The 12,203-nt window shown below is 36.9% G+C and overlaps 1 protein-coding gene and 1 pseudogene across 1 annotated transcript; both read left to right on the forward strand.

Annotated features, from left to right (window-relative positions):
- The first annotated feature begins 265 nt into the window (after positions 1-265).
- Positions 266-363, forward strand: LOC132305912 (small nucleolar RNA R71; annotated as a pseudogene).
- Positions 364-5,188: 4,825 nt separating this feature from the next.
- LOC132304657 (uncharacterized) lies at positions 5,189-9,239 on the forward strand. The gene is made up of 5 exons (XM_059802398.1): positions 5,189-5,391; positions 5,657-6,472; positions 6,926-7,262; positions 7,373-8,151; positions 8,912-9,239. Exons 1-5 carry the CDS (start codon positions 5,189-5,191, stop codon positions 9,237-9,239), a joined length of 2,463 nt encoding a protein of 820 aa, XP_059658381.1.
- Positions 9,240-12,203: the final 2,964 nt, after the last annotated feature.

Raw genomic sequence — 12,203 nt, forward strand, 5'->3', positions numbered from 1 at the left:
CCTTTGAGATAAAGACTTCACTTCGGCGGTTATGTCATTTAAATTATCAACTTGATACAAGCCGACATTCTTCCTTCCACCTAGAATTATACCATTTTTTTATGACAAAGATCAATGCATGGAATTTTCACTCATACTTTCATACAATTGCCAAACATCATCTTTATGCTTATTAAGATAAGAACCTCCCATGGATGCATCTACCATTCCTTTGTGGTTATCCAGAAAACTTTCAAAAACATATTGGACTAATTGCCACTTAGGAATGTCATGATGTGGACACTTCCTAAGCAAATCATTAAATCTTTCGCATGCCTCATGGAACAATTCCCCATCCCTTTGAGAAAATTCATGAATGGAAGTTCTTATAGCATTGGTCTTTGATATCGGATAGTACTTTTTCAAGAACTCTTGTTGCATTTCTACCTAAGAGGTTATTGAAAAAGGCCTTAGATTGTTGAACCAAAATTTTGTTATATCTTTAAGGGTAAAAGGAAAGAGTTTGAGTCTCAAAACCTCTTCCGGCATGTCCGTGTATTTCACGGTGGAACACACTTCAAGAAACTCATCAAGATGCTTGTAAGGTTCTTCACTTGGAAGTCCATAATAATTAGGAAGCATTTGAATAGCTTACGGTTTAATTTCATAGTGGTGAGCTCTAAATGGGGGTAATTGAATGTACGTCGGTGCATTGTATTCATTTGGAAAATAATGATCATGCAAAGCAATGGGGGGGGGGGGGGAGGGGGTTTCACAACTGGTGGTGCTAAATGAGCACCATGATTAACTTGAACTATAGGAGGTGGAACAAAAATTGGCCGAGGCATTCCTAACGGAACTTGGCCTTGTTGTTGTGGTGGAATGAATGGTCTTGGTATGCCTAATGGGACTTAAATATTGACATGATGCATATTAGGGTGAAGGATGCCTTGTTGGTCTATGTGACCAAGGTCCCCCATATGGTCCTCATTTTGCTCCTCCATTGATGAAATGGAGTTGTTTAATTTACCTCTTCCCCTATGAACAATGGATTCAAGATTCAAATCAAGTGGGACAAGAGTATGATTTAATGATCTATGACCATGCATGCACTAACAAAACAAATAACAAGTAATCAAACAAGTAGCAATCACTTCACCTCCGCAACAAATCAATCAACAAATCTTCTTATACGATGTTCCCATACTCCCATGCTTTCAACAAGATACAAGTAAAATAAAAATTGCCTCCACGTGGGCTCACAATCTATTTAAGAAATTAATGACTTGCCTCCACGTGGGCTCAAGATTTAACTAGAGATTCAGTTAGAAAAGGCTCACAAAGGGTCCTTAAGCAACTTTAAATTATTTTCCAATTTTTGTTTTGCCTTATTTTGCTTTGCAATTTTTTTTTTTTTTTTTTTTTTTTTGAGCTTTTATGCTCTTGCTTAGCTTCACTTGGCTTTTTCCTTTGCTTTGACTCATTTTGCTTCACTTCACTTGGCTCAATACACCTAGCCAATCAAGAACAAATACAATAAGTAACCAAAATAAAAATAAAGTAAAGACATGATCAAAAGAGTACTAATTCCTAATTGTTTCCAAAGTACGGCGTTGCTTAATCCCTGGCAATGGCGCCAAAACTTGGTGGGGCCATGTCGTCAAGACCTATCGAGTTGCATGCAAAGTGTAGTGTGCCAAGTTTAAATTTATGAAATGCCACTATGTAATAACCCTATTTTCCAAAAGGATAAAATTGGAATTTAAAGTTTATTTTTGTGCATTTTTAATTGATTTTGTGTCTATTTGCTTATGTGTTTAATTGTTTTATTTATATTTAATTTAATTGTTAATTGTGTATTTGAATTTGTCTTATTTGATTAATTATTCTATTTAATTTAATTGTGATTTTAGTTGCTTTGTTAAGTATGTGTTTTATTTTATCCGACTGGATAGGTTGGATTACATGGGTACGGTTAATACTCATGATTTTATATTCATGTATATATGGGTATATATGTATATAGGGTTAATCTGACTAATATGATTTTAGGGTTTTATATAAATATGAAATCCGTAGCCGACTTATGTTTTTATTTTATAATTTATTTTCTTTTCTTTTTGCGGTTGTGTTTCCTCGTTAATTAGAATTAGGTTATCCTTTACACCTATAAATATATCATATTAAGGTTGTTTAGGGTTTAAACCAAATCACATACCCTATTCACGTATACAAGGGTTTATGTTACAGAGAGTTTTAGAGAGAAAACAGAGAGGTTGTGAGAAACAAACAAAGTAACTTTGGTGAGGGTTTGGCCGTGGCTTGAAGAACGGACGTAGGAGAAGGGAAGATTGAGCAATAGGAGATTGAACAGTGAATTGGAATTTGTTAGAAAACTTAGGAAGACGGCGACGAGATTTTTATTCAAAACAAACCACAGAGGCAAGTTCTATTCTGTCTCTCTCCCTTTAGCCTGTGTTTAGTGCATTCTTAGATGTTCTCTAGGATCTTAAACGGATATTAAATGGATCATGCATGCTTAGTATAGATTAAATTAATTATCTGTATTTGTTGAAATTAAACTGAAATCATTCTTGCAAGTTTGGTTTCACTTTTAAATCTTTGAGCATGTTGAAACGGTAATTGTTTTGATTAATCTGTTAATCCAAATTATGGTAAACAAATGACTGGATTGATAATTGGATATCAATGGAATATTACATGCTTAACAAATGATTAATTACTTGTCTGTATGTATTTAGCTTAAACTGTAATGGTTTCTGGAAGTTAACATATGTTGCCTGTTGTTAAAACGGAATTAAATCGGCAAGGGTTTTTATGGTTGTTATTGATACAAACTGGTTGGAATGAATAACTGGGATATTACTGGATGCATATTAGACTCCTAAGGTCAATATAAATGAAAAACAGAGGGGTTGGAATCAGCCGAAAAAGAAGAAGACGAAGCAAAAATGGAACAAGACTCAGAAAGGGAGAGAGCCGGCTCCCTCAAAGTGCAGAGCTGGCTCTGGGGAGTCAAGAGCCGGCTCTTAGCTCTCAAGAGCCTGCTCTCCCATGTAAGGAGGTGGCTCCATGCTTGCAAGAGCCTGCTCTTGGATTTTAAGAGCAAGCTCTCTCATTTTTATTTGTTCTGGAATTTTTAACGGGTATTGTTAAGTGCTTGGTTCTTCCTGAATCAGTTTTGGGGCTTTACTGGGAGATTTAATTTGTAATTCCAGAAGCTAGTAAGACCCCTAATTGCATAAATTACCTGTTAAATTTATTGGATGAACAGTATGAAATATTAACCACTTTGCATACTATTACCGGCTTAAAGGGAAATTAATGGGTTAATTTAATTTGGTGGTTTTAACGGATTATCGTATGAGTATAACTCTTGCTTTAAATCACAGTAAGGCTAATTATTTATCAAATTTAACCTATACATGCTTTGGATTTTTAATTGCAGAAAGATTTAAACTTGTTTCTACAATTACATGGATTACGACTAGGATTTTAATTGTGGAGTTATTATACATTAATATGCAATTAACTGAGTCATGATTTTAGTTTTTACTTGTTAATCTGCTAGTTATAATTCTGTAGTATATTGGTTTTGGACTTAAATTGCTGAACTAAAACATAGGTTCTGTAATTTACATGGAAGTTAACCTGGATTTAATTAAAGAATTAATTGCATATTTTCTGTTAATTATATGAATGGATTCTGGATTTTAAGTTGACGAACGATTAAACTTTGTCTCGTCAATTTCATAGATATTATTTTGGGATTATAGTGATGAACTGTTTACATTTTTGTTTTATCAACTATTTGGAATATGTGGATTTAATAGATGTACTATTTGAGTTGTTGTATCATTTACGGATCATTTGCATGGTATGCACCGGTATAGGACGGTGGCATACGGAGGGACGGATTAAGTCACAACGCTAATTCCTACCCATTCATACATGCAGAATGGATTAATTAAAACAGTTAAATCCTACATGGTTTCATGTCCTGTCAACTAAAACAGTTGAACGACATATTGGATGGTTGTTTATATTTCTGTAATAGGAAGGTTAGGGATTTAAGTAAAACATTTAAATCCTAATTATGTGTCGTGTCTGGACACAATGCAATGATAAAATGAGATTCGAATACCTTCCTCCTTCATCCCCTTCATCCAACATCATTGACCTCCCCAACGAAATTATTGATGAAGGTCTCCACTTTTGGAATCAATCCCATATAGTAGGGATATCCATCCACAAAAGAATTCCCTTCAAGGTCATCCAATCAGCAGCGGCTAAGCTATGGAACAAGCATGGACTCACTAACACTATCCAAGGAGAAGGGAATTCTTTTTTCTTCGGATTCAAATCAACCATTGAAGTAGAAAAGGTTTTATCATTGGGGCCATGGTCCATTGCAGGCCATCCTTTTTCCTTGATGAAATGGAATCAGGTTAACCAACCACACCTGAACCATCTTGGCTGCTTCCCATCTTGGGTCAAATTTCATGGTATCCCACCTAACTACTTGACAGCCAAAGGCCTTAGCTACATAGCCAGTTTAGTGGGTGAGCCTCTTTATGCAGATGAAGCCACTGAGAATAGAATTAAGCTTAAATTTGCAAGAATCTGCATCAATCTTGACTTGTCCAAACCACTGAAGCATGAAATACATCTAAAATTGGAGGATGGCAGCCTAGAGCAAGTTAGAATCGAATACATATGGCTTCCAAAGACCTGTACCAAATGCAATCAACTCAACCACACATATGAACAATGCCCCCTCAACTACATTAAATCAACCAAACACAAAACTAATCACAATTCTACCACTAACCACAATAGATCCCCCAATGACTCCAGGTCACCACAAAAAGATCACAATCCAGCAACTAACCCACCCAATACTGAATGGATTACTGTTAGGAAGAAAAGAAGGAACTCAACCCCAATAATTGATGAACCACTCCCTCAACTTATTTCAGACACCCCTACAAATCAATTCTCAATCCTAGCACATTTACCCCAAGAAGTAAATACATCTACCAACTTCCAAACCACCACTTCCCATCACATTAGTCACTCCTCTTCAGGCACAATGGTACAGAACACATTTTCAAGCTCTCCTAATCCATCCACTACACACTTACCATTCCACTCTCCACTGTGCTGCAAGAAACTTAACTTCTCAAATATGACACCATCCCCTCCAAAATTAACTTATAAAGATCCCCACCTAACTTCACCATCAACTTTTCCACTGGCCAGGAAACAAGGGATTAATCACCACTCACTCAACCTGTCTTCACCACCTGCAAAGTCCACCAATGAGAAAGTTACAATAAGATCCATGAAGAAAGCAGCTAGGAGGAAGTCCAGTGGTAGCTCAGAATTGATGTTTAATGGTCACATCTAAGGCCACAAACATCTTGAAGGTTCTATCTTCCATCCTTTTAATGATCTCCTTCCTCACATAGAACATTAGATCGCTAAACCAACCTTCTAAACAAACAGAGATCAAAAGGTTGATCTCTGAAAAAAAGCTTGATTTAGTCTCTATAATTGAGACTAAAGTCTCTCAAACCAACATTGAATCTATACATAGATTCCTAGCTCCTACTTGGTCCTTGGTGCATAACTACAGTTTCTCTCCTTTGGGCAGAATTTGGGTATTATGGAACCCAAATGTTATTGATCTCAATGTGATTGATACAAATAGGCAAGCCATCCACTGTAGCATCTCCATCACAGGCCAAAACATTGCCTTCTTCACTTCCTTCATATATGCAGCTAACTCTGTTATTGAGAGACATGTGCTTTGGGAGAACATCATACTTCATGCAGGTAACTTTGTCCAATCCCCTTGGCGTTTGATGGAAGACTTCAATGCCATTCCCAATGCCAGAGAGAAGTATGGTGGCTCAATGAGATGGTGCCCAGCCATGACTGACTTCAAAGAATGCCTGCAGAAAGTTGAGCTTGAAGACCTGAAATTCAATGGTATACTTTATTCTTGGTGCAACAGAAGCTCGGGAGTAGCCTGCATAGCCAAAAAATTGGATCGAGCATTGGTTAACCAAAAGTGGACCAGCTCATTCCTAGTATCTGAATGCAGCTTCTTGACACCAGGGATCTCAGACCACAGTCCCATTCTTGTTTCCACGGATTTCCACCTCCCAAGGAGATGTCTCCCATTAAAATTCTTCAATGCTTGGAATTCTCATCCCAAGTTCCTACCCTCAGTTCAGGAAGTATGGAACACATACATTAAGGGCACAACAATGTACCAATGTGTTCAAAAGCTCAAACTGCTAAAACAAGGCCTCAAAATTAACTGCAAGAAGGAATTTACTGATATTGAATCTAAGCTACATTTAGTCAAAATGGAGTTTGACTCTTGCCAACTTGATCTTGACTCCAATCCAAGCAATGATCTCTTTAGGCACCTTGAGAAGTCACTTTCCAATGAATACCTGAGGTTAGCTAAACACCAAGAAGATATGTTGAGGCAAAAATCAAGAATGACATGGTTGAAGCTGGGTGATTGCAACTCTTCCTACTTCCACAAATCCCTCTCATCTAGGAACAACAGGAAGAAAATTGTCTCCCTTACTACTGATGATGGTCAAGTCCTAACTGATAGGGAAGCCATCAAAATAGTAGTTGTTTCCCACTTTTAAAACCTTCTTGGCTACTCTCCTCCTTCAACACACAACATTTGTAATCTTCAACCATTCATCACCAGATTGGTACCTGCTCACCTCCATAGTTTTTTGGATGAGGCCCCATCCCACAATGACATCTAATCATGTATGCTTAAGCTTAGCAAAGACAAAGCCCCTGGTCCAGATGGTTACAATGCAACATTCTTTCAAAAAGCTTAGGGAATAGTTAGAAGAACTGTCACTAAAGCTGTACTTGAATTTTTCAGGAATGGGAAGTTGCTTTCTGAAGCTAACAACACATACATTGCATTAGTTCCTAAATGCCAAAACCTAACTTCCATCCATGATTACAGGCCTATCTCCTATTGCAACTCCATATACAAATGCATTGCAAAGATCCTGGCATACAAGCTGCAACAAACCCTCCCTCCCATCATTGATATGTCACAATCAGCCTTCATAAGTGGCAGGAAAATCACAGATCCAATTCTTCTTGCTCATGAACTACTCAGAGGTTGGAAGATATTTAATGAAACCGTCGCTGGAATTGAGATCTTATTTAAAGAGAAAGATATCACCACACTGAATCTTCCACTACAAAATGTGCCATTAAAATCGATTTAAAGTAAGCCTTTGATTCAGTCAAATGGGACTTCATCCTAAGTTGTCTCACTCTTGCCAACTTCCCAACCAAGTTTATCTCCCTCATTCAGGCTTGCATCTCCTCACCCTTTTTCACCATTGCTATAAATGGAGAATTTCAAGGGTACCTCAAAGGTAAAAGGGGTTTGAGGCAAGGTGACCCCATTTCACCATTCTTGTTTGTCATTGTAATGGATGCATTATCCTCTATCATAAATGATTATGTTAGAAGATCTCATACTTTCAAGTTCCATTGGAGATGCGGACCTTTAAAGATCACACACCTTTTATATGCTGATGATCTCATGCTATTCTGTCATGGAGATATTACTTCTGTTTCAGTGCTGAAATCAGCCCTTGATCATTTCTGTTGTATGTCTGGATTGGATATTAACTTCTCTAAAAGCAGTATATACTTCTCTGGAACTGATCCTCATATAGAAGCTGCAATCACATCCTTACTTGGTATAGGGATTGGATCTTTCCCAGTAAAGTATCTTGAGGTTCCTCTTATTTCTACTAACCTCAAATCATCTCACTGCAGCCAATTTATTGAGAAGATCACAAATAGAATCTCAAATTGGTCTTCGAGGTCTATTTCTTATGCAGGTAGACCCCAACTTATAAAAGCAGTTCTGGTTTCAACTCAAGTCTATTGGTCAAGTATCTTCATTCTCCCCAAAGCAGTTATCAACGAGCTCAATCAAATTTTCAGAGCATTCCTGTGGTCAGGACCTGAAATGAAGATTAGCAAAGCCAAAGTGAATTGTAATAAAGTCTGCCTGCTAAAAGAACAAGGAGGTCTTGGCATTCCAAATTTGGAGCTGTCAAACAAAGTTGGCATTCTAAGGTACATTTGGGACCTTCACTCTAATGATTTTAGAAGAATTTGGATCACTTGTTGTAGAATTCACCTCATTAAAGCAAGGAATTTTTGGACAGTCAACTTTCCACATCCCTGCTCCTGGAGTTGGAGAAAAATTCTGTAGCTCAGACATCTTGCTAGGATACTTCTTAAGCACAGAGTTGGCAATGGCTTAGAGACTTCCTTCTGGTTTGACAACTGGTCCATAGGAGGTCCTCTTTGTTCTCGCTTTCCAAAAAGCATTCTCACTAATGCAGGCTTCAATGAATCAATCACAGTGGCCACATTTATTCAAAACTTATCTTGGTCATTCCCCTTATGCCTCACTTCTGCAATCTTAGAGCTTCTAATTCTACATCCACCTTGTTCTTCAAGAAGTGATAGCAAACATTGGATAGCATCTCCAACTAGCAAGTTCAGCTTCAAGCATACAACATTATACCTCTCAGAGCACTCTCTAGTTGTTCAGTGGCACAACTTAGTCTGGATATCCACTACAATCCCTCAAATGAAGTTTAATCTTTGGCTTGTAGTTCAGTCCAGGCTTCCCACTCTAGACAGCAGATCCATGTCCAACCATGTTAACATTTGTGTTCTATGCAATTCCTAACCAGAATCTCACCAACACTTATTCCTCACTTGCTGTTTTGTCTCCCCTATTTGGCGCTACATCAAAATTAAATGCCAATTCTTCACTGCGGTTACAAATTGGGATGACTTGATTCACCTGCTATCTGTTCACTAGAAGCATAACTCTCCTGCAAATCTCCTTCGCAAATTATGCTTCTCATCAATGGTCTACCACACATGGGAAGAACGGAATGATCGAATCTTCAAAGGGAAATCTTCTACCCAAAGAATGGTTCTCTCAAGAATCACTTCCACCATCATTGCTATTCTCAAATTGGGATTCCTTCGTGATTGCTCCTTTTCGAGACAAATTCTCATCGACTGGAATCTTCCTCCCAATTGCTGTCGTCCTCCACCTAAACTACCGGACTGAAGATTGCTTGCGTCTTTCGGCGTCCTCCTCTAGGGTTCAAACCAGATTGTCCTCTAATAACTTCCATTAACGGCCAAATAGGTCGTAAATTGCTGTTATTAGATTAGAAAATTGGTCCTGGGCTCTCTTCAGTTGGGCCTCCATTTAGGCTTGTTCCCTTTTTGGGTTGTGTTTGGCCAAAAAGCCCACCATTGTAATTATCCTTGTTTCTATTTATATATTTGCTTAAAATTCCAAAAAAAAAAAAAAAAAAAAAAAAAAAATAGTAATTCATCAAGTCAATCAATCAAGCAAATTGGGCACAAACCCCAGTTTGAAAAAAGCAAACCTGGTCACTAATTAAGGCACAAATAAAAAAGAAATTATTCGCTGAGACCATAGGCTCAAAACCTTTGCAGGGCCATAGGCTTTTAATTAATCCATTCAAAGGGTAATCATCTTCCGTTGATGAGTGAGAAAAAGAGAAGCTAGACCAAATATTGGGGAAGGAATCTGTATTATAGATAGATCAAGAGAATGCACCTAAAAAGGCCTTGGTAGCCTAATGTTCCAGAGGATCAAATAGTATACATGCTTGTCATTAAAAGGCAGGATTTGTGGCTCAAACTCAAATTCATTTTCTCAAGAAGCCTGAATATTAATTAGATTCAAGCCCGGATCAAACGAATAAAATATTGAAAGGCAAACCGCTAAATCACTCGACCATGTGTCGAGAAAATAACACAAACCACTAAATCGGATAGAAAACATTACAATCATTTTCATCAAACAAATATGGCTGAATCTGGTCTGCATTGTAAGCGCTTTCATTGAACAAATATGACTGAATCTGATCAACTGCATTGGAAGCGATTTCAACGAACAAAGAAGGTTGAATTTGATCAGCTGCATTGGAAGCGTTTTCAACGAACAAAGAACGCTGAATTTGATCAGCTGCATTGTAACCCAAGGAAAGAGGAGGCATTAACTGATCAGCCGCTAATGTTTCAATTGAACCACCCTACATGGTAGATTTTTTGAAATGTCAATCATTTTAGAGGATTGCAAGCGAAATCACCTAAATATATATAAAATCTAATACCAAGAAATGCCAACCATACACACTTCAGTCGTTTTGATATATGAGAATAGAAAACTGAACCAAACCGGCATTGTGCATTTAGTGCCGTAATTGTAATCTCAGCTTGCTTAAAATAGAACTTTCACTAAATTAGTGATTGAAACACTTGTCCAACGCATTGTCGGTTGGAAACGGGGGCATTAAAAATATAAACTTTGGATGAGATTTGAAATAGATTCTGCTAATAATTTTTTACGGATCTCTAGACAAGTGCGTTTCTCTCCGTAAGGAGATGAATGTGGTATATTTACTTTCTAAAATCCGTTTCTGGATGAATGAGAAATTAGCTGGGTATGCAAAATGTGGGAAGTGTTTGTCCCACATGGAAAAAATGTTGAAACAAATTGAAATTTAAATAAGTTGAGTTTACGATTTGGGCTTGGGCTTGGGCTTGGGCTTGGGCCTAATTGTAAAGTCCAGATTATTCTTTTTGGAATTTTGGATTGGGCCTAATTTTGGGCTGGGTTTATTTAAATGAGTTTTACAAATGAGTGGGTTTTTTTTTGGTGGTTGGTTTTTTGAATTAAAAAAAACTACTTTTTAGTTTTTCTAAAAGGTTACACCTTTTAAATTAAAAAACCATATTTTAGTTTTTCTAAAGGGTTACACCTCTTAAATTAAAACACCACTTTTTAATTTTTTCAAAAGGTTACACCTTTTTCCGAACCATCATGACCCATGGTTGCACCCACTTGAAAAGGCGCATTACAACCTATTAGAATGGATGTGTCTATTGGTGAACAGACACCATGTGAACCATTGCAACCTATTGGAATAGATGTGTCTAGTGATGAACAGACACCATGTGAACCATTGCAACCTATTGCAATAGTTGTGTCCAATAATGAAGAAATACACCCAATCCGAAAAGGCATATCTGTTTCCATAAATACCCCCCTTTGGATCATTTGCAATTCATTCATTTTCATTTTCTTCTCTCCCTCTCTAGACTAGAACCCAACCCAAGTGGGTTCAAACCATAGGTTAAGTGGTTCGAGCCACTTCGACCCTAATCCAATTTCATCGAGCCATATTAAGATTGGTCCGAACCATTTGGTTCGGATTACACCCAATTCAGCATTTATATAGTAAATAGATGCATTTTTGAGTCAGAGAGAGTATTACACGGAGGAGGTTCGCCGTATCCACGAGTTTGTAGTGCTGCTACTGGTGGATGTAGATCGTTGTATCCTGGGAGATAGACGCCACTGAGTCCGTTAGCACCATAGCGGGGCGAATCTGTCTTAAGGATATAGTATCCAATACTAGCCTCGGTCCAGGTTCATTCCTTGCATATTATTATTATTTTATTGTTTTATTTTGCATATTTATTTAAATATAGAGTTGCATATTTAATTAATGATTTATTAGCATATTGTTAATTATCTCATGACATATTAGTATAAGGATTGTTATATCTTAAAAGTCACATTAAGCATATATTTTTCCAACAATCTTAAGACAGATTCCTTCCTTGCGTAGATTTTATTATATGTTTCTATTTAAGATATAAACAAGTAGATATTATATTAATAGTTGAGATATGATAAAATAATGTTATATACATTATTATATGATAGTATGTTAAACATTAATGCATTCAATATTATGTGAAATTGAAGCATGTTATATAAGTGGATTATTGAATTATTCAATATTGGTTGAATTATTTAATTTTGTAATATGATATTATGAAGTATATGACATTACCTTAAACATGTACCAACTAGAGGTGGAAAAAAGTACTTCGTTACTTTTATCATTGGTTGCACAAGATACCATTATGTGTATTTGCCACGAAGCAAAGATGAAACCTTAGAAATGTGACATCATATGAATTATGGAAAGGTTGAAAACCTTTCTATAAATTCTTAAAAGTGTGGGGGTGTCTATTTAAGGTTGCAGATCTTACTC

The sequence above is a fragment of the Cornus florida genome, unplaced genomic scaffold (assembly GCF_030987335.1).
Source record: "Cornus florida cultivar Cherokee Brave unplaced genomic scaffold, ASM3098733v1 CherokeeBrave_3.0.0_Hap2_Chr04, whole genome shotgun sequence".
Lineage (NCBI taxonomy): Eukaryota > Viridiplantae > Streptophyta > Magnoliopsida > Cornales > Cornaceae > Cornus > Cornus florida.

Excerpts from the sequence above, each read along its gene's own strand:
- LOC132304657 (XM_059802398.1), top strand. The coding sequence starts at position 5,189 with ATGACACCATCCCCTCCAAAATTAACTTATAAAGATCCCCACCTAACT. Across the intron at positions 5,392-5,656 it reads AGTGGTAGCTCAGAATTGAT|AATTTGGGTATTATGGAACC; the intron begins GTTTAATGGTCA and ends TCCTTTGGGCAG. Across the intron at positions 6,473-6,925 it reads CTTTCCAATGAATACCTGAG|GAATGGGAAGTTGCTTTCTG; the intron begins GTTAGCTAAACA and ends TGAATTTTTCAG.